The 22,492-nt window shown below is 37.3% G+C and overlaps 2 protein-coding genes and 2 long non-coding RNA genes across 4 annotated transcripts; all 4 read left to right on the top strand.

Moving 5' to 3' along the window:
• Positions 1-1,319: 1,319 nt before the first annotated feature.
• LOC128219661 (uncharacterized) lies at positions 1,320-4,686 on the top strand. Its single transcript, XR_008258617.1, has 4 exons — positions 1,320-1,448; positions 2,118-2,235; positions 4,123-4,294; positions 4,576-4,686. It is a non-coding gene; the product is annotated as an uncharacterized LOC128219661 (long non-coding RNA).
• Positions 4,687-5,067: 381 nt separating this feature from the next.
• LOC128219188 (calcium-activated chloride channel regulator 1-like) lies at positions 5,068-7,060 on the top strand. The gene is made up of 4 exons (XM_052927001.1): positions 5,068-5,117; positions 5,636-5,762; positions 6,355-6,464; positions 6,857-7,060. The coding sequence occupies exons 2-4, from the start codon at positions 5,645-5,647 to the stop codon at positions 7,058-7,060; spliced, it is 432 nt and encodes a 143-aa protein (XP_052782961.1). The 5' UTR covers positions 5,068-5,117; positions 5,636-5,644.
• LOC128219660 (uncharacterized) lies at positions 7,061-11,857 on the top strand. Its single transcript, XM_052927555.1, has 3 exons — positions 7,061-7,257; positions 7,404-7,616; positions 11,426-11,857. The coding sequence occupies exons 1-3, from the start codon at positions 7,224-7,226 to the stop codon at positions 11,536-11,538; spliced, it is 360 nt and encodes a 119-aa protein (XP_052783515.1). The 5' UTR covers positions 7,061-7,223; the 3' UTR covers positions 11,539-11,857.
• Positions 11,858-17,476: 5,619 nt separating this feature from the next.
• LOC128219659 (uncharacterized) lies at positions 17,477-20,387 on the top strand. Its single transcript, XR_008258616.1, has 3 exons — positions 17,477-17,609; positions 19,726-19,872; positions 20,335-20,387. It is a non-coding gene; the product is annotated as an uncharacterized LOC128219659 (long non-coding RNA).
• Positions 20,388-22,492: the final 2,105 nt, after the last annotated feature.

The raw sequence follows: 22,492 nt of genomic DNA, 5'->3' as shown, positions 1-22,492 counted from the left end.
GCTCTAAATATGAATGTTCTTGTCCCATATACTGATGCTTTCATTTTCTCATGAGCGGAGTTCTTTGAATACAAAACTTATTAACTTGGAAACTGATTACAGGAATAAATATTGCATTGGATATTTGTTAAAATAAAGTTTCGACATCAAAACTACATAAAAATAAAATTTTGAAACCTTTAAATCTTTAAGTATTGGACTTTGTTAAGCTGTTTTGGTTTAAATTTAAACGAATCATTTACTTTTTTTGTAAACAACCCAACTTACTTTAAATAAGCTGTCGGATACATGTTCGTCACAAATGACACATTTCAATGAAATGTTGATAGTTCTCATCCTGCACTGATAAAAAAGAATCAACACTTGACCTCATCCGTATCTATACAATGAATACTGGGTCCAAGCATGCATTTGTAAACCTTACAGATGAATAAAACATGACATCACCTGTTAAGGTCTGGCTTTTGATCACTAACAAACCTCTATACAGATCAAAACCGAACATTGAGCAAAACCATTATAAAGATATGTCCTCAATCAACCGTCGCATACTTTTTGCAATATTGCTCGTAGAGTCGTAAGTGGTCTAACATTTTCAATTTTCTAGGATATCTTTACTGCCGCATCACGATTGCTGTTTAGGGCTACGGAACAGCGCGTGTATTTTGGTGAAATCAACATCGTCGTTCCAAGATCCTGGACACCACAGAGAGACGCCCAGCCAGTCCAACAGTCCGAGCGCGGATACTTGAAGGTAACAACACACGGATAAGCACGTTTAGTATCAATGTCTTTCAGATCAGTTCCTTGTCATAAAAAGTAAAACGCATGAAGGATGCAGTTTTGTAGGTTTGTGTTATCATCAGCTGTTTAAAAAAGTGCAACACCAAAGTCCATATTACTAGTGTAAATGTTCCATATCTGGTAATTTCTAAATCAAAACTGAAAAAAAAAAATGGTTACGGTATCTAGTTTTTGTGACAAACTGTTTTTTATGACAAAAACAACGGAAAGTCCATGGAATATGAAGTCAAGTTAAAAGAACAACAACGTGATGATGATGATGATGATGATGATGATGATGATGATGATGATGATGATGATGATGATCACGGCGACGATGATGATGATGATGATGATGATGATGATGATGATGATGAGACATTCACGGGTGTCGTTGTTTTTAAGATCATATTCCTGGTACAATGCATTTAATAATGGTAGTCCATATGATGAGACATGCAGATGACTACCTCGATGACTTTCGGCAAGACTTGTTTTACAATTCATCCGCATCGGTTTCAAATTAGTTTCATTGCAGGTAGAAGACGGACAACTGATAACCCCGAGGACATTTGGCAATGATATTTGTGGACAAGGAGGAACGTACACTTATCTCCCCTTGTCATTCGTCAAGAACACATCCAGGACTGATTTTGAAAAACACGGTAAGACACTACGAGGGGGCTGGATTGGAATGAAACTGAAATATTCCATGTGAATTTTAATTGCAATGAAAAATTCGTACACAATCATTTTAGCGCAAATACTCCTTCTCTGTCAACCAGGACGTGAAAAATGTCAACACGATTTTTTTCTTTCATTTTCGCCCTTCGCGTTGTCTCATTTTCAAAGGAGTTCAATTTTTGGAATTGTACCATCACTACTGATATCATTTAAAGCTGCATTGTGCATGAAACACCTTTTAAAAGGACGGATGGCATAGAAAATATGAAACAAGGAAAGGCGATAAAATAATAAAATTATTATTTGACACTATTGTGTGCCAAAACAGACTTTATAAGATTTTCTCAAAGTAGTAAATAAATAACAAAAGCGATAAGAAAGGTATTTCATTATATAATTGCTAGTGGAAAAACGAGACGAGTGCATATAAAAACATTAAAGAAAACATTGTCATTATTATATTACTTATGGAAGGAAAATTGTACGTACATGTTTTTTTTAATGTTTGTGTCTTACCTTGGGTGATATGATATGCATTATTCTTAACATCGGGAAAGTTGTTTTTCATGATTTTTGAAAGAGCGTCGGTTTTTATCCCGAAAGGTCTAATTGAATCTTTGGCTTAATCATGTTGAAACTACTTTTCACAGAGAACGTTCTCGTTCATGAATGGGCACAGCTACGGTGGGGCGTGTTTCCGGAATATGGTACCGATGCGGAAGCCAAAGGGCATTTCTACCAAGCTGGAGGGAAGTGGAAACCCACACGGTAAAAGGAGTAGTATATGAATCTTAACTGATTCTAATCGTAAGTCGATGAAATGTGAATGAAGTCATTGTGGGATGGCACATGATTCAACTTTAGATGTATGTATTATGATTATCAATACTTATTTCCACTTCAGCTGCAGGCCGTGTCGAATTCTGTACTGAATGTAAGTCTTGCTCATGTTGTGATACTAAGTAATTTCCATTTCAGCTGCAGTGAGAACGTCCAAAGCCGAGTGGGGTTCTGTACTAACAGTAAGGCTAGCCCATGGTGTGATACTAACTAGTTTCCATTTCAGCTGCAATGAGAACGTCCAAGGCCACGTGGGGTTCTGTACTAACAGTAAGGCTAGCCCATGGTGTGATACTAACTAGTTTCCATTTCAGCTGCAGTGAGAACGTCCAAGGCCGAGTGGGATTCTGTACTCACAGTAAGGCTAGCCCATGGTGTGATACTAACTAGTTTCCATTTCAGCTGCAATGAGAACGTCCAAGGCCACGTGGGGTTCTGTACTAACAATAAGGCTAGCCCATTGTGTGATACTAACTAGTTTCTATTTCAGCTGCAGTGAGAACGTACAAGGCCGGTGGGGTTCTGTACTGGTTGTAAGTCTTGTCCATGGTGTGATACTACCTCGTTTCCATTTCAGCTGCAGTGCGAACGTCCAAGGCCGAGTGGGGTTCTGTACTAACAGTAAGGCTAGCCCATGGTGTGATACTAACTAGTTTCCATTTCTGCTGCAGTGAGAACGTCCAAGGCCACGTGGGGTTCTGTACTGACTTTAAAGGTAGCCCGTGGTTTGATAATACCTTGTGTTCATTTCAGCTGCAGTGAGAACATCCAAGGCCGAGTGGGGTTCTGTACTAACAATAAGGCTAGCCCGTGGTGTGATACTTACTAGTGTTCATTTCAGCTGCAGTGAGAACATCCAAGGCTGAGTCGTGTTCTGTACTAACAATAAGGCTAGTCCATGGTGTGATACTACCGTAAATACTGGGTATAAGACGATAGGGGGTATTAGACGCAGGGAAAAAATATGTGAAAAATCCGAGAAAAAAACTTTTAATCTATGTTTTTGGTTAAAAGACGCATAGAAAAAATGTCAAAATCGTCCGGCATTTTCAGCAACCATGTTTGTTGACAGTGACAATTTTTTTTTACCTAGTGTTCATTTCAGCTGCAGTGAGAATATCCAAGGCCGAGTCGTGTTCTGTACTAACCATAAGGCTAGCGCATGGTGTGATACTAACTAGTGTTCATTTCAGCTGCAGTGAGAACATCCAAGGCCGAGTGGGGCTCTGTACTGACAGTAAGGCTAGCCCATGGTGTGATACTAACTAGTTTCCATTTCAGCTGCAGTGAGAACGTCGAAGGCCACGTGGGGTTCTGTACTAACTGTAAGGCTAGCCCATGGTGTGATACTAACTAGTTTTCATTTCAGCTGCAGTGCGAACGTCCAAGGCCGAGTGGGGTTCAATACTGGCTGTAAGACTTGTCCATGGTGTGATACTGACTAGTTTCCATTTCAGCTGCAGTGCGAACGTCCAAGGCCGAGTGGGGTTCTATACTGCCTGTAAGTCTTGTCCATGGTGTGATACTAACTAGTTTCCATTTCAGCTGCAGTGCGAACGTCCAAGGCCGAGTGGAGTTCTGTACTGGCTGTAAGTCTTGTCCATGGTGTGATACTAACAACGTTCCAGTTTGTGTTTGCATCTACACTGACTGTAAGGCTTGCCCGTGGTGTGATATTAAACCCATTTACGCTTCACCTTTATCGAAATCTGTCAAGGCCGTTGGTTGTTCCTGACTGCAATCAAGCTTATGGTGGAATACAAATGACATACCAGTATCCTAGGGCGCATTGACACCAATTTATTTCCACTTCAGCTGCAGTGAGAACGTTCAAGGTCGTGTGGGGTTCGGTACTAATTGTAAGGCTAGTTCGTGGTGTGATACAAATGATTCAACACGACGTATCCACCCCGGCTGTCGATTCTGTCCTGATCTTACACAATCGGTAGCAGGGGCGTCCATTATGGACAACCAATTCGTGGACCTAGTATGTTATAGAGCTGTTCAGGAGTGTATTGTTGCATACGAATATTTTTGTTAAATATTGCTACCTGGCTTCATTATGCTTTTGTTGGATACTAAAGCAGTCTAGCTCATTGTTATAGTCACTTATAAATATGTACTATAAGCGGAATGTGAACAATGGGTCCAACATTTTATTTATATTTTTATGGTTTTGTAATAGTAAAGTGTTGTTTTGTAATATTGTAATTTGGGCTCGATGCCATTTACTTTCTAACCTGTTTCTGACCTGTTTTGTGACGACAGCGAAGGTACACCTGCAGCGAAAAGACACAACAGACTTGCAACAAACAAGCAGAACCTGTACTGAGACCATAAGAGCGTGTGGGCTGTCATGAGGGAACATTTTGATTTTACTGGAGGTATATCACAATTTACTGATTGAAAGTCACTTCGAGGGTAATTCATGCGATCTTGAATATCCTAGTCCAAATGGTAATTTTCATAAGCCCGTTATGGAGTTCTCTGTCGATTATACTTATTTTGTGTTTTAATTGTAAACAATGTAAGGTAAAAGTAAGGAAAGTAAGGTTGAGAAATAAAACAAACGATACATACAACGTCGTGTACAATAGGGCAAATGGTGTCGAGCTTGCAATATCAACTTGCATCAATGGAATTAACAATGTCGTTTCAAAGCAATGTGAATTTTGCATTATAAACTCCACATTTTCTTTGCAGAAAATACAAGAGTAGTGTTTAAATTGTTCTTCGTTTTAATTGTAGTCCACAGTGAACGTCTCCCCGAAGACACCTACACAACACCAGTATACACCATTTTATAAGAGGTAAAGAGCAGAAAGGTGTTTGTCCTGGATAAATCAGGCAGCATGGAATAGGTATGAGGTCTTTATTAAATTCCTGTTGTAAAACATAATTTATTTAATTTTTTTTGCACGAGTATATGGGTACAGAGGAGACGTTAGAAAGAGGGGTAGATTATAACATTGGGGTTTTGAATTTTTGACGGACCAGGTCAGACCGCAGTCAGAGCAACATATCTAGCTGGTTTAACCTGTTAAGATTTATATACACCAAACATTTCCCATACCAGTGATTTTGGCAAATCTCTCTACACAAGGAGCAGGTTAAAGATAACATAATATATTTTTATCAATATCCCCAGGGTGTGTCCTCTGTCCCGCCTGACGGGATAGAACAGTTTAAAAGGTATATGCCACTTTTTAGTAGCACTACATTTTCTAACAACTGACTAACTAATAAGAATAAATCACTAAATGGCAGTCGATTTGAGACTCGCGCTGTATGTGGCCACTGCCAAAAATGGGTATATCTTTTGATACAGGACACACCAATGAGGATAGTACGCTTGCATGAAACTGGAAAATACATACTCGAGAATGAAGAGGAGATTTGTGCCGATAGCTACCTCGGAATCGTGTGGTTTAATGAAAGCGCATTAGTCAAGAAAGGTGAAGTGCATGTTTTCTGTTTCGTTGTTATGGTTTTGAACATGTTGTACGATTTCACGCAATCTGATCATAATGAATCACCCTTATTTTTTATATGATGATCAACGTGAACACTTTTTGTAACGAGATATTCCGCAGATTGGATCATTATATCAAGTTTCCCAACCTTTGAACTGTTTAGCACTACAATTCTTTTGACCGGTGATGAAAGACTGTTGACAAAAGATCATATCGCAGATTTTCATATTTCCATTCAAAATTTAATGTTTTATGGCTTAAACCGTTACTAACAGTTTAAGAAAAATGAAGAAAATATCATTTTTGGAGAGAAAATATGAACATCTGCGATCTGATCTTTCGTCATCAGTCTTTTATCACTGGTTTGCAGATAATTACGCAAAAAACTGCTCGTTCCAAGACCAAAAAAATAAATAAGTTGTCAAAACGTTCAATATCAAAGAGCTGAACACATAAAAGCACAATTTGCATTGCCTACTGCCTACTCTTATTCCCACTAGGCATAAACACATACTATTTATAATTGAATTGATTGCTGAAAATATTAAAAACAAATACCGCCATTATTCTACAGCTATGACTAAGGTCGACAGTGAAGCCACGAGGGCTGCTCTAGTAGATGCTCTTCCAACGATTCCCGCTGGCGGGACATGTATCGGATGTGGACTGAAGCTTGCTATAGATGTAAGAGTTCATTCTCTCAATGTTGATTTGTCTGTTAAATTATTAAAAGCGTTCTTGCTTTTATATGAAAATAGAGGTTCTAAAAGAAATATTTTATCAGAACATTATTATTATATGTATAATTATGAAATAAGTTTGTCAGAAAGAGACCAAGGACGTGATGAATTACATAAGCAATATATATATGGTTTCTTTTAAGAATTGAAAAAGTGCTTGAGGTAAAAAAGGGTTTTCCTATTATTGGTTATACAATTATAAGATGGAGGTTCTATACTGAAAAGAAGGAAGTAATGTTAAGTGTAAAGAAAACTAATGTGACAACCTTAAGTTAGTTTAGGTGCTAATATAAATACAACATTACAGACCATCACTTACCCATAGTTTTTCTTCAGGAAATCATAAAGACCTTTCCCACGTCCTCAAAACATTCTGAGATTATTCTTATGTCTGATGGCGAAGAGACGACGAACAATTTAACAATAACAGAGCAAGCAAACAGAGCGAAAGATCTTGGTATACTCATACACACAGTTGCTATCTCAAACCAGTCTTCTGTACGACTCGCCGACGTTGCGAAAATTACTGGTGTTAAATAATTTTGGAAATGCGCAAGCTCTGGACATTGGTCAACATAACCTTTACCCTAGAGACTCAGGCGAAGACGAGGCTGTCGATATTTCTGTAACAGCTGAAAAAGAATTTAACGAGACAGCCTTTTTGGGCATTAGAGCTTTGGATGAGGTTGGAAATGAGGGAGCTATGTCTAATATTGTGTCAATAGTAATAGCAAATGGTAAGTATGACGGTAAGATAAAGTACAAATATGTCGTAATTTATGTACGTAAGGAAGTTAAAGAAACTGACCAAACCTGGCATCAGATGACATAAATGTTTCCAAAGCGCAATAGTTTTAGACAATCGCCTTTTTTCCTTTCACAGGATTTAACATTTCCTTCAACGGAAGAACAAATCATACGTACATTGCTCCTCCGCCTATCATAGATGATGATAAAACCATCGTGGGTTTAATTATTGGTGTTGTAATCGGAACAGCAGTGCCGGTTATCATCCTCATTGCAGCATGCGTCGTTATAAATCTAAGAAGGCATAAACTAAATAACCCACACTCCACCCGAGATCCACGAAAGGAAGGTTTGTGCACACATTTTTACAAGTATTTTTGCTTACGAACACGCTTTTGAGAGGCACAAGGTAAACAATGACCCTGTCGTGAGGCACAAGGTTAAATCATGCCCCGTTTGAAGGCACAAGTTTAACAAAGAGCCTGTTGTGAGGCAAAATGTTAACGAAAACCCTGTTGAGAGATACAAGGTGAACGATGACCCTGTTGAGAGACACAAGGTTAAAGATGACCCTGCTGAGAGGCACAAGGTTAACAAAGACCCTGTTGAGAGGGACAAGGTTAACAAAGACCGTGTTGTGAGGCACAAGGTTAACGAATACCCTGTTGAGAGGCACAGGGTTAACAAAGACCCTGTTGTGAGGCACAAGATTAACAAAGACCCTGTTGTGAGGCACAAGGTAAACGATGACCCTGATGTGATGTACAAGCTTAACGATGACCCCGTTGTGAGGTACAAGGTTAACGAATACCCTGTTGATAGGCACAAGGTTAACGATGACTCTGTTGTTGAGGTACAAGGTTAACGAAGACCCTTTGAGAGGCATAAGGTTAACGAAGACCCTGTTGAGATGCACAAGGTTAACGATGACCCTGATTTTGAGGTCCAAGGTTAACGAAGACCCTGTTGAGAGGTACAAGGTTAACGAATACCCTGTTGAGAAGCACAAGGTTAACGATGACCCTGTTTTTGAGGTACAAGGTTAACGAAGAACCTGTCGAGAGGCACAAGGTTAACGATGAACCTGTTGAGAGGCACAAGTTTAACGCAGATCATGTTGAGAGGCACAAGGTTAAAAATGACCCTGTTGTGAGGAATAAGGTTAACGCAGACCCTGTTGAGAGACTCAAGGTTAACGATGACCCTGTTGTGAAGTACAAGGTTAACGATGACCCTGTGTAAAGGCACAATGATAACGAAGAACCTATTGTTTGGCACGAGGTCAATGATGACCCTGTTGAGAGTAACAATGTTAACGATGACCCTGTTGAGAGTCACCAGATTAACGAAGACCCTGTTGAGCGGCAGAAGGTTAACGAAGACCCTGTTGATAAACACAAGGTTAACGTTGACCCTGTTGTGAGGTACAAGGTAAACCATGACCCTGTTGTAAGGCACAAGTTTAACGAAGACCCTTTTGAGGGTCTCAAGGTTAACGAAGACCCTGTTGAGGGGCACAAGGTTAACGCAGACCCTGTTGAATGGTCCAAGGTTAAATAAGACCCTGTTGAGAATTCCAAGGTTAAAACAGACCCTGTAAAATGGCACAAGGTAAAATATGACCCTCTTGAGAGGCACAAGGTTAACAAATTAAACTTGAGATACCCAAGGTTAACAAAGACCCTGTTGTTAGGCACAAGGTTAACGAAGACCCTGTTGAGATGCACAGGATTAAAAAAGACTCTGTCGAAAAGCACAAGGTTAAAACATACAAGGTAAACGATAACCCGGTTGAGATCCACAAGGTTAACAAAGTACTGTTGAGAGACACAAAGTTAACAAAGTGCTTTTGAAAAGGCACAAGGTTAAAACAGACCCTGTTGAGAGGTACTAGATAAACGATGACTCTGTTGAGATGCACAAGGTTAACAAAGTTCTATTGAGAGACACACGGTTAACGATGACCCTGTTGAGAGGCACACGGTTAACGATGACCCTGTTGAGAGGCACACGGTTAACGATGACCCTGTTAAGAGGCACAAGGTTAACGATGACCCTGTTGAGATGCATACGGTTAACGATGACCCTGTTGAGATGCACACGGTTAACGATGACCCTGTTGACAGGCCCAAGGTTAACACAGACCCAGTTAAGAGGCACAAGGTTAAAACAGACATTGTTAAGATGAACAAGGTAAACGATAACCCTGTTGAGATGAACAAGGTTAACAAAGTACTAATGAGAAGCTCAAGGTTAACACAGACCCAGTTGAGAGACACAAGGTTAAAACAGACCCTGTAAAGATGAACAAGGTAATCGATAACCCTGTTGAGATGAACAAGGTTAACCATGACCCTGTTGTGAGGCACAAGGTAAACGATGAACCTGTTGTGAGGCACAAGGTAAACGATGACCCTGTTATGATGCACAAGGTAAACGATGACCCTGTTGTGAGGCACAAGGTTAACGAAGACCCTGTTGAACAGCATTTGGTTAACCATGACCTTGTTAAGATGAACAAGGTAAACTATAACCCTGTTGAGATGAACAAGGTTAGCCATGACCCTGCTGTGAGGCACAAGGTAAACGATGACCCGGTTGTGATGCACAACGTTAACGAAGACCGTTTTGAGCGGCATAAGGTTAACCATGACCCTGTTAAGATGAACAAGGTAAACGATAACCCTGTTAAGATGAACAAGGTAAACGATAACCTGGTTGATGCATAAATCTAACAAAGTATTGTTGAGAAAAAAGGTCAACAAAGTACTGTTGAGAGTCCCAAGGTTAAAACAGACCCTATTGTGAGGCACAAGGTTAACTAAACACTTTTGAGACGCACATGGTTAATACAGACCCTGTTAAGAGGTACAAGGTAAACGATGACCATGTTGTGAGGCACGATGTTAACAAAGACCGTGTTGAGATGTTAATTAAGACGTTAACAAAGACCCGGTTGTGATGCACTTGGTTAACAAAGACCCTGTTGTGAGGATAAGGTTAACAAAGTCCTTGTTGTGAGGCACAAGGTAAACAAAGTACACTTGAGAGACCCAAAGTTAACAAAGACCCTATTGTGAGGCACAAGGTTGACTAAAACCCTTTTGAGACGCACAAGGTTAACAAAGATCCTGTTAAGAGGTGCAAGGTAAACGATGACCCTGTTGTGAGGCACAATGTTAACAAAGACCGTGTTGAGATGTTAATTAAGACGTTAACAAAGACCCTGTTGTGATGCACTTTGTTAACAAAGAACCTGTTGTGAAGCACAAGGTTAACAAAGTCCCTGTTGTGAGGCACAAGGTTAACAAAGACCTTGTTGAGATGCACAATGTTAACAAAGATCCTGTTGAGAGGCACACTGTTAACAAAGACCGTGTTGAGATGTTAATTAAGATGTTAACAAAGACCCTGTTGTGATGCACTTAGTTAACGATGACCTTGTTGTGAGGCACAAGTTTTACAAAGACTCTGTGAGGCAAAATGTTAACCAAGACCCCGTTGAGATGTACACTGTTAACAAAGACCCTGTTGAGATGTATACTGTTAACAAAGACCCTGTTGTGAGGCAAAAGGTTAATAAAATCCCGGTTGAGAGGCACAATGCTAACAAAGACCCTTTTTGCGATGCACGATCTTAAAAAGGCCCTGTCGAGATGCACAAGGTTAACAAAGACCCTATTGTGAGGCACAAGGTTAATATTATCCCGGTTGAGAGACACAAGGTTAACAAAGACCCTGTTGAGAGATACAAGGTTAACCAAGACACTGTTATAAATCACAAGGTTAACGAAAACCCGGTTGAGGGACACAAGGATAACAAAGTACTGTTGACAGGCACAAGGTAACCAAAGGCCCTGTTGAGAGGCACAAGGTAAACGATGACCCTGTTGATATGCACAAGGTTAATCCAGACCCTCTTGAGATTAATATTTATATTAAAGCACTTTGTTGCTAATGAATACCGACGTTTAATTGAATGTCGTGTATATCAACTTTCTTGCAATTAAATTGTACTAAGTAATATTGTGTTGAATTGGAATATTTTGTTCTGCAAAAATGCTAAATTGAATAGTTATACATCGATATATTGATTAGAATCGTGGCGCTATGCTTAATTGAAAGTTCGTTTTGTTATGTTACATGTACTGTTTTCAGAAACCGGCGACAATCCGTCATTCTCTGAAGGCAATCGAGCATATAACCATCAAACACAAACAGCATACGTCTACAAGGGATACGGAAGTCATGGTCAAATGGTCGTTTATTAACGTCTTTTGAATTGTCATAAACTTTAGTATTATCATTTTGGTTGTAAGATATGAAGCGTTATGAACAATCTGTAGAATCTGATTACGTTTCGATACTACGGATTTCTTTATTCTTTCTCATAATACAGAATAATATATGTTTATGTTTTATTGACATGTTTCTGATATTCGCATGTTTACATTACATACATATTGAAAAGTTAACATGTTTTAACCATAATATTTGATTGAAATAAAAGCATGTTGTGTGCTTACAAGAAAATTGAGTTTCGGATATTGTACACGCTCAAAATACAAGCGCGAGGACACACGAAATCGAATTTGAAACAAATGAACCTTATCTAACGTTTGAGTGGACCAATATTAAAGGATACAACGACAAAAAAATGCAAAAGCATATACGGAATGGGAAGAAAGATGGTTTTCACAACCACAATGAGCTGTTTTTTACTTTTGGATTAAAGTTAAACCAAACATGTTCGACCTTCCTTAGATCTTCCTCAATATTCTTCTGCATTAAAAACAATTAGTTGGTTATGTTCGTATGTTCAAGTTTTTAGAAATACACTGTCAATAATGGGATAATATATTGTGAAAACACAGCGGAAGTGGCTGCGGGTTGCAGAAAGAGAATCGCACATTCCTTGTACTAGTCAGAAATAAATGTCTGTTTTGTCTATATGCCTGTCTATCTTATTCAGCAGCAATACAAAAATACAAGAATTCCGGAAATGAATATGTCGTCTGCTTGTAGCGCCCAAATTTAAGGAAAACGAATGATTAAACACTGAATAATCATATAAGAGTGAAGATCAAGTTAAGTGTTTTAAAATCTTCCGGGTAAATAATGTTTGTAATGTATGTAACACGGAAAGAAATTCTGATAATCATACCGCAGGTTAAACAGTTAGGGCTCTTTCGTTCTCTCTGGTGGGGACTTGCATGTGCTGAAAAGACATGAAACATAACATCTCAAGGAAATTATTAGCTGAAAACCTTGAATAACGACATGACGACTTGTGACAGATTTTATTTACAAATCAAATGACTAGTACTTCAAAGAGCTGTTTCTTTGAAGATAAGAGTTTAAGACACCTACTTGATTCCGATTTACACTAATACTTGGAGGACACACGAAATGTTAGTTCGTTTCCCGAAAGTTTTACAATATGGTATCAATTAGAGAATAATATCAGTATGAAACACAGTTCTTTAGAATTATATGTCAGTAATGATAGCTTCATCAATATCAGATATTTTCAACACTAACCATTTGTGTTTTATTAAAATAAAATTCTCCATTTCCATATGAGAACTACCCCAGCGGCAATATTGGAAAATTTCTCATGAGGAAAATTTAATGCAGCATAAGTTATCAGTATAAGAAACTTGAACATGCCCAATGCCTCTTTTTGGAATACCAACTATTTACAAATGAATGCAAATTGATTACACTTAGCTGAACAGATTGAAAGAGGTACAAAACCGTGTCGGTGTACTGTTATTCAGTACTTACAATAAAAAATGGTGCCATATTATACGTGTTGAAATATATCACTCTTAGACTAGTTAAAGTAGTATCCGTGCTCCGTTTTACTAGCTGCATCAAGTAACATCAAGCATTATGGACATCACAGTCGGGATTCTGTTTAAAATATTTTGAAACACTCGAAGTCTGTAATACATAATCATTCATATTTTGGTCTGTGAATAAACGCACTGAAACTGAACTCTTGATCAGGCGCCAGAAGAATTTGTGTAATTTATACCCATATTTTAGCGCTCAATGTAGAACTGATCCGACGATAGATAAGACGCGAAGAGTATTTGAGTAATAGTATACTCATATTTAAACGCTAAACGTAGAAGTGGTCGTGTCGTACAATCGTTTTGGACAGAATATCGCTTCATCATGCGCATGTTGCTTGTTCTTGTTCCCTTCTTAGGGTTTTGTTATGGTGTTACATTAAAAGACAATAAATATGAAGGGATATACGTCGCTGTTCATGATCTTGTGACCGAAGATCTAAGTTTAATCGACAGAATAAAGGTAACCGTGCGTTTTTAAGCGCTAATCTATCAGTGTACTTAAAGAGACACTCTTACTACAGAATAAGGTTTTCCACAATTTACACAATTGTTTTAACATATCAAAAATGTTGAATTAATGTCGAATACAATGGTTCTTATGAAGGATACCGAGTTTAATTTGAAAGAAAGGTGCAAAAAAGCAGTGTTTCTACCGTATGAGACAATAGTAGATCACAGTAAATCTTTTAGCACTCCCAAATTATCTAATATTTTTCCGTTTCCAGCTATTACATACATGATTACAATATTGTTATCAGTAATAAATATTTCATTAATGCATTATTTAGTAAGTAGTTAAAGGTTTATCACTCAAAATTTATGATTGTTATACATGTGTATATATTGATTTAGAATAAGAGTGTCACTTCAAGTTCGTTAAAATCAACATTCTGTTGCATTACTGACTGAGAGTCATGTTGTTTCGTATATTTTGTAATTCTAGCATCTTATTAGAATTGCCAGTTGTGCTAGGTATCGTATGAGGAGTCTTAAGCTACCTGTATTTTCATGATCCGTCGAACACATGATAATGTTTGCAAGTCAACACGAATATATGAAATATAAATATGTGGTCACACAACCACGGCGTTTCAGACTGCATTGTGGTTATTTTAAAGGCGAACAGTTCGAAGCTTACGGATATTGTAAACATTTAGAATCACATAAATACATTACGAATACCTTACGATTAAACAATTTAACAGAATAGAGAAACTAGTTTCTGTAGATATTCAAATAAAGTGTATGTTTGTTTAAAAGTTTTGGAAGTTCACAACAGTCAAACAGTATAAATTACTTAAGTAAACGTGGTACGCCATGATAGTAAGTTATGCTAGGTTATGAGTTTTATTCCACCTTTCGTTATATCTGATTTAAGTGACGGTGAAAATACGGAGGACTATACCAGTTTGTGTATACCACGTGATAAATTGCGTTAAATGCTACGTCGGAAGGCAACATTTTGCTTTGAATGAAGACTTTAAACAAAGATAACGTTTCCATTTCTTCATCGTTTTAAATAAAACATAGCGCAGTCTACGCCGCTTACGGAGCTCCGCCTTCGGTCATTTACCAGTGTTTGATTGACAGTTTAGTATCTTAAAACACTTCGACAAACCTTTTCAAAATACGGCCGTCTGACGGACCACTGTCAAAACGTTTTTTCGGAAACAGGTTTGTCGAAGTGGTTGATGAAACTAATCACCTTATCAAACTCCGGTAATAAAACGAAGGCGGGGCTCTTTAAACGGCATAGACTGCCCCTTTGTTTTATTTAAAATTGTGTAGTAAAACAAAAGTAATCTTTGTTTCAAGTCTTCATTTTAAGCAGAATATTGTATTCCGATGTAGCATATATGACGTTATTTATCACGTGGTATACACACACTGTATATTATGGAATGTTAAGTACGAAACGAATATAAAATCAGTACTTTTAACCATGCATACACAACTTCTGAGACCATCGGGTCAAATCTTGATTCTTGCACTGACAAACGATATGCTGTTATTGCACTTACTTAGCACGAAGCTGATGCAACACCTTGTCACGCTGTGTATTAGTCTAAATTCTATATTTTACAACGATTTTGAAATTTATTACAACATTGTATTAATCTCTTTCGTTGGCAAATTCTCAAGTTTATTGGTACACTTAGCACAATAGATAAATGTGATATATGGTTATACAATAGTATACTAATAACTAAATAACTATGGTTGTAACTATCAGAGAGAAGAAATAATGTGGAAAAGTTGTTACACATTTATCAAAAGGAAAATACATGCGTCTATGATTATCTAACAGTTTTGTGGGTTTGAAATGCCGGGTGGTTTTTTAAAACAATTAATTTTGATAGCTAAAAAGTTGCCTAGTTGACGAAAGAGTTTCGCCTTTGGGTACACCTCTAGCACACGGGAAAAAGTTTGACAGATTATTATCGAAAAAACAAGATTTGCTACCACTTTACATTTTGTTTTATAATAGTTAACATTTTTCCATTTATGCTATAACACATTAATTTACTTAATTTGGCTCTTTGTTATGCGAGAGTGTGGTCTTGTGATGTGGGGGAAACCGAAGTTCCAGGAGGAAACCCATTTGTCATGGGTGCGTGTTGCGGCTTAGGGGTAATAATTAAAGCACGACCCCTAAATATCCAGTCAGTTGTATTGAATTTATTCTTGATTTTTAAGGATTTGCTGGGGAAAATATAATCTTGCATTTTATCATGTTTTCTTCGAGCCATTAACATTCAACACAACATTGATTATTCAGTTTCTGTTGACACATTCATTGAAGTAACACTTTCTGTTTTTAACATATAATAATACTAATATGATTTAAAAAAAAACACGACTGGTATTTACACAATAAATTGATAAAATAAGTAATTTCCTAATAAACTTAAATCAGGTAAATGGCTAAATATATGTAATGAATACCGGTTCAGGAATAAACAACATGATTACACTCTGGAGTGAATACATTTTACAGTAGCCAAACAGATTGTTGTTGTTGATTTCCCCATTTATATTACACACTACCTTCCCAATTGTCTATATTGTCGTATGGAGAACGATAACTTCGAAGAAAAAGTCAGCTATTTTTGAGCGAATGCAGAGTATGACTTCTATATATTTTCATAAAATGCATAATATTACCTCCATCTTAAGTCAATCAAAATTATGAGTGTTGGGGTGGGGTCTTTTTAAGAATGGTATAACATATGACCAAACACATTTTATAAGGTTGATTGTTTTTTGTCACGAAAAAAACCCCGAAACTATCTTTAACATGTTCATTTATTAAATGAATAATAACCAAACAACTTGCATGACTATAGAATATAATTACGATTAGTAATTTCCCCTGAATAATAGGGAAGGTAGATGGGAATTCATATTTTATGTTTAATGGAATAGTCATACTTAAACACGCCTCTTATTAATTAATTTAATCATCTGAAATTCGTATGTATGATTTCTTTTTCATAAACGTGACATTTTATGTAAAACTGGTTTATCGATCATAAACTATTCAAATTAAATTAAATTGCCATTTTAAAGGCGCATCATGTATATTAAACTTACCATACACATGCATCATTTAAGTGCAAGAGGTTATATCAACTTTCGTTGCCGGGAAATCCGCCGCGGTGGCTGCTCTTCAAGGCGGCTCAAAGACCTCGCAAAGAAAGATAGGACCTATAGACGTTATATTACTCTTACCGAATTCAATATAGGCTATAACGGAATATGTTGCTACTCGGAAACGTTTTGAATCATTTTTTTTCTGAATTAATTCTAAAACCCCACTGCAGGTTTTTCTAATTCACTATGCTTGGGTACTGAGAAATCATTTTCATTTGGTTTCTGATTGATATTCCAAACTTACTGTTGTTTTTTTGGAGCATGGACATAGCAATTTCACTCAGAGAGAATTTCATTCAAAAAAGTATTTTTCGTATTATTTTGGCTTTGAAAATATGAAATATACATTTACTGGGCCCAATGGAGAACATTTCCCTGGCTGGGATCGGACCTACGACATTAAATGCATGGCGGACACATATGCCACTAGACTTCATCCTTAAATAAGGAGTAATATAACACTCAAGTTAAAGTCAGATTAGAGCGCACCCACATTTCACCATCAAGAACATCTGAGTCAGATGTCTGTTTGACAAATAATCATGTATTGTTCGTATTTGCATTAAACACTGATCTTCCGGCATTAATAAGAAGCGAAGAGTATTTTGTGATATTATACCCATATTTTTTCCGCTCAAGGTAAATGTGACTGCCCTTTACAATCATTTTAGAAAGAATATCGCTTCATCATGCGCGTTTTGTTTGCTTTGGCTTTCTTCATAGGGGTTTGTTATGGTGTTACATTAAAAGACAATAGATATGAAGGGATATACGTCGCTGTTCATGATCTTGTGACCGAAGATCAAAGCTTAATCGACAGAATAAAGGTAATCTTGAGTTAATTATCACTAATTTACTAACATATCAAAATATTGTTTTCAAAAGGTGGAAGACGTACTTTGTATAAGATTATAAATTGATGTTTTTCTTAGTTCGTTGTATCAACGTACCATGGGACATAGATGCTAGATAGTTATGTTGTCTAGTATATTTCGTGTTTCTTTAATTTCTTTAAGTTCGGTCGTTCGTCCCCTTCAAATTAAATAATCATTTTGACACACACTCACTCCTTATTATGCAGTGGTGTTGCATGTGCAAGTGTGCATAATGCTTTAATCGTATTTTCAAACTAGATCCGGTTGATAATCGAACAAACAGTGTGGTTGTTTGAATGTTTTGGAATCCAATACACTAGCCAGCCTCACAGTATTAATTACTTAAAGTGACACTTTTATTCAAAATCAATACATACACATGTATAACAAACATAAATTTTGAATGACAAATCTTGAACAACTTACTAAATAATCCATTTATGGAAAATGTTAATACTGATATCAAGATTGTAACAGTGTATTAGATAGCTGAAACCAAAATAAATAAATTAAATGATTGGTGAACGCTTAGATATTTAAAGTGATCTACTATAGTCTCATGAGGTAGAAATACCGTGTTTTCTGCACAATTCCTTCGAATTCAACTCGGAATTCTTTATAAGAACCATTGCTTTCGACATGTATAAATGTTTTCTAGTACATGTATATTTAAACAATTGCATCTATTGTGCTAAATCTTTTTAGGAGTAATAGTGCATCTTTAAGTAAACTATGAACGTAAACTGTTAATACGTTAGGCTTGTTTAATTGTACATTTTGTTTTCCTGATTTTATTGGTGGCAAAAATCAATACGACAAGACTATGGAATGCATAATACATTGGATACTTCTGACATTGAATCGAATATATCTATACAGATTTAAGATTATTCTACTAGTAATATTTGGACGTTAGTCAAGCTTTTGAATGAAGTCTTAATATATTATAACACATTGGGTCACAGAAGGTAACATCTTTTAATAAAAATAATTGATGTGTTGCAATACTGATCTTTTTATTATAAAAATGGCATGGATATTCTTTGTTAATCAATGCCTGTTTACCAGTTCGTAAATGCGTTTTTATATTCGATGTTTGTAAACTTTAATCGGATGTTGTTTTTTTGCATTTATTGTAACTCGTATGATTGTATACGTTTCTGTCTCGTGTTCATTGTCGTCTGGGCCTTGTGCCTTTTAACAGGATTTGTGATTAAATTCCTGACTACTGGGCTTGTCCCTGTATTCTTCATTGTTCTATTCGAAGTTAATTTAAGTCACTTTTTACTATTCTAACTAACACTGTTATTCAAAAAGCCACACGACAATGTTGATCGGATTGTCTGAAACATATTTAGAAAAACACATAATCTTATTGTCTGAAGACATGCCGAAAATGCAAAAGGAATTTCAAGAAATATCCGACATATACTTCCTTTGTAGAATGTGCTCAGCTCGCTATGTCACCAAAGTAGCATAGCTCTTACTATGAATTTCCTTGTCCATATACTGATGCTTTCATTTTCTCATGAGCGGAGTTCTTTGAATACAAAACTTATTAACTTGAAAACTGGTTACATGAATAAATATTGCATTGGATATTTGTTAAAATAAAGTTTCGACATCAAAACTACATAAAAATAAAATTTGGAAACCTTTTAATCTTTAAGTATTGGACTTTGTTAAGCTGTTTGGGTTTAAATTTAAACGAATCATTGACTTTTTTTGTAAACAACCCAACTTACTTTAAATGAGCTGTCGGATACATGTTCGTCACAAATAACACATTTCAATGAAATGTTAATAGTTCTCATTCCGCACTGATAAAAAAGAATCAACACTTGACCTCTGGGTCCAAGCATACATTTGTAAAGCTTACAGGTGAATAAAACATGACATCACCTGTTAAGGTCTGGCTTTTGATCACTAACAAACCTCTATACAGATCAAAAACGAACATTGAGCAAAACCATTATTATAGAGATATGTCCTCAATCAACTTCCGTCGCATACTTTTTGGAATATTGCTCGTAGAGTCATAAGTGGTTTAACATTTTCAATTTTCTAGGATATCTTTACTGCCGCATCACGATTGCTGTTTAGGGCTACGGAACAGCGCGTGTATTTTGGTGAAATCAACATCGTCGTTCCAAGATCCTGGACACCACAGAGAGACGCCCAGCCAGTCCAACAATCCGAGCGCGGATACTTCAAGGTAACAACACACGGATAAGCACGTTTAATGTCAATGCCTTTCAGATCAGTTCCTTGTCATGAAAAAGTAAAACGCATGAAGGATGCAGTTTTGTAGGTTTGTGTTATCATCAGCTGTTTAAAAAAGTGCAACACCAAAGTCCATATACAAGTGTAAATGTTCCATATCTGATAATTTCTTAATCAGAACTGAACAAAAAATAGTTACGGTTACTAGTTTTTGTGACAAACTGTTTTTATGACAAAAACAACGGAAAGTCTATGAAGTCAAGTTGCTAAAAGAACAACAACATGGTGATGATGATGATGATGATGATGATGATGATGATGATGATGTATTCACGGGTGTCGTTGTTTTTAAGATCATATTCCTGATGAGACATGCAGATGACTACCTCGATGACTTTCGGCAAGACTTGTTTTACAATTCATCCGCATCGGTTTCAAATTAGTTTCCTTGCAGATAGAAGACGGACAACTGATAACCCCGAGGACATTTGGCAATGACATTTGTGGACAAGGAGGAACGTACACTTATCTCCCCTTGTCATTCGTCAAGAACACATCCAGGACTGATTTTGGAAAACATGGTAAGACACTACGAGGGGGCTGGATTGGAATGAAACTGAAATGTTCGATGTGAATTTTAATTGCAATGAAAAATTCGTACACAAACATTTTAGCGCAAATACTCCTTCTCTGTCAACCAGGACGTGAAAAAGGGTCAACACGATTTTTTTCTTGCATTTTCGCCCTTCGCGTTGTCGCATTTTCAAAGGAGTCACTACTGATATCATTCAAAGCTGCATTGTGCATGAAACACCTTTTAAAATGTGCAACGGACGGATGGCATAGAAAATATGAAACAAAGAAAGACGATAAAATAACAAAATTATTATTTGACACTATTTTCTGCCAAAACAGAAATTATTAGATTTTCTGAAAGCAGTAATTAAATAACAAAGCGATTAGGAAGGTATTTCATTATACAATTGCTAGTGGAAAAACGAGACGAGTGCACAAAAAACAATAAAGAAAACATTATCATTATTATATTACTAATGAAAGGAAAATTGTACGTACATGTTTTTTTGAATGTTTGTGTCTTACCTTGGGTGATATGATATGCATTATTCTTTACATCGGGAAAGTTGTTTTTCATGATTTTTAAAAGAGCTTCTGTTTTTATCCCGAAAGGTCAAATTGAATCTTTGGTTTAATCATGTTGAAACTACTTTTCACAGAGAACGTTCTCGTTCATGAATGGGCACAGCTTCGGTGGGGCGTGTTTCCTGAATACGGTACCGATGAGGAAGCCAAAGGGCATTTCTACCAAGCTGGAGGGAAGTGGAAACCCACAAGGTAAAAGGAGTAGTATTTGACTCTTAACTGAATCTAATCGTAAGTCGATGAAATGTGAATGAAGTCATTGTGGGATGGCATATGATTCAACTTTAGATGTATGTATTATGATTATCAATACTTATTTCCACTTGTGGCCGGTGGGGTTTTGTACTGGCTGTAAGTCTTGTCCATGGTGTGATACTACCTAGTTTCCATTACAGCTGCAGTGCGAACTTCCAAGACCACGTGGGGTTCTGTACTAACAGTAAGGCTACCCATGGTGTGATACTAAGTAATTTCCATTTCAGCTGCAGTGCGAACGTCCAAGGCCACGTGGGGTTCTGTACTGACTTTAAAGGTAGCCCGTGGTGTGATAATACCTAGTGTTCATTTCAGCTGCAGTGAGAACATCAAAGGCCGAGTTGGGTTTTGTACTAACAATAAGGCTAGCCCGTGGTGTGATACTAACTAGTGTTCATTTCATCTGCAGTGAGAACATCCAAGGCCGAGTCGTGTTCTGTACTAACAATAAGGCTAGCCCATGGTATGATTCTAACTAGTGTTCATTTCAGCTGCAGTGAGAACATCCAAGGCCGAGTGGGGTTCTGTACTGACAGTAAGGCTAGCCCATGGTGTGATTCTAACTAGTTTCCATTTCAGCTGCAGTGCGAACGTCCAAGGCCGAGTGGGGTTCTGTACTGGCTGTAAGTCTTGTCCATGGTGTGATACTAACTAGTATTCATTTCAGCTGCAGTGAGAACATCCAAGGCCGAGTGGGGATCTGAACTAACAGTAAGGCTAGCCCATGGTGTGATACTAACTAGTTTCCATTTCAGCTGCAATGAGAACGTCCAAGGCCGAGTGGGGTTCTGTACTAACAATAAGGTTAGCCCATTTTGTGATACTAACTAGTTTCCATTTCAGCTGCAGTGCGAACGTCCAAGGCCGAGTGGGGTTCTGTACTGGCTGTAAGTCTTATCCATGGTGTTATACTACCTAGTTTCTATTTCAGCTGCAGTGAGAACGTCCAAGGCCACGCGGGGTTCTGTACTGACTTTAAAGGTAGTTCGTGGTGTGATACTAACTAGTGTTCATTTCAGCCGTAGTGAGATTATCCAAGGCCGTGTGGTGCTCTGTACTAACAATAAGGCTAGTCCATGGTGTGATACTAACTAGTGTTCATTTCAGCTGCAGTGAGAACATCAAAGGCCGAGTGGGTTTCTGTACTGACAGTAAGGCTAGCCCATGGTGTGATACTAACAAGTTTCCATTTCAGC

Source organism: Mya arenaria, chromosome 15 (assembly GCF_026914265.1).
Source record: "Mya arenaria isolate MELC-2E11 chromosome 15, ASM2691426v1".
In the NCBI taxonomy this organism is placed as follows: Eukaryota; Metazoa; Mollusca; class Bivalvia; order Myida; family Myidae; genus Mya; species Mya arenaria.
This window is presented reverse-complemented; position numbering and strand designations above follow the sequence as displayed.

What these genes read in the sequence shown, in the direction of transcription:
- LOC128219188 (XM_052927001.1), top strand. Translation starts at nt 5,645, where the DNA reads ATGAGGATAGTACGCTTGCATGAAACTGGAAAATACATACTCGAGAAT. An exon ending in AAGCGCATTAGTCAAGAAAG is followed by an intron (nt 5,763 to 6,354) that starts GTGAAGTGCATG and finishes ATTATTCTACAG; the next exon opens with CTATGACTAAGGTCGACAGT. An exon ending in GACTGAAGCTTGCTATAGAT is followed by an intron (nt 6,465 to 6,856) that starts GTAAGAGTTCAT and finishes GTTTTTCTTCAG; the next exon opens with GAAATCATAAAGACCTTTCC.
- LOC128219660 (XM_052927555.1), top strand. Translation starts at nt 7,224, where the DNA reads ATGTCTAATATTGTGTCAATAGTAATAGCAAATG. An exon ending in GTCAATAGTAATAGCAAATG is followed by an intron (nt 7,258 to 7,403) that starts GTAAGTATGACG and finishes TTCCTTTCACAG; the next exon opens with GATTTAACATTTCCTTCAAC. An exon ending in CCGAGATCCACGAAAGGAAG is followed by an intron (nt 7,617 to 11,425) that starts GTTTGTGCACAC and finishes TACTGTTTTCAG; the next exon opens with AAACCGGCGACAATCCGTCA.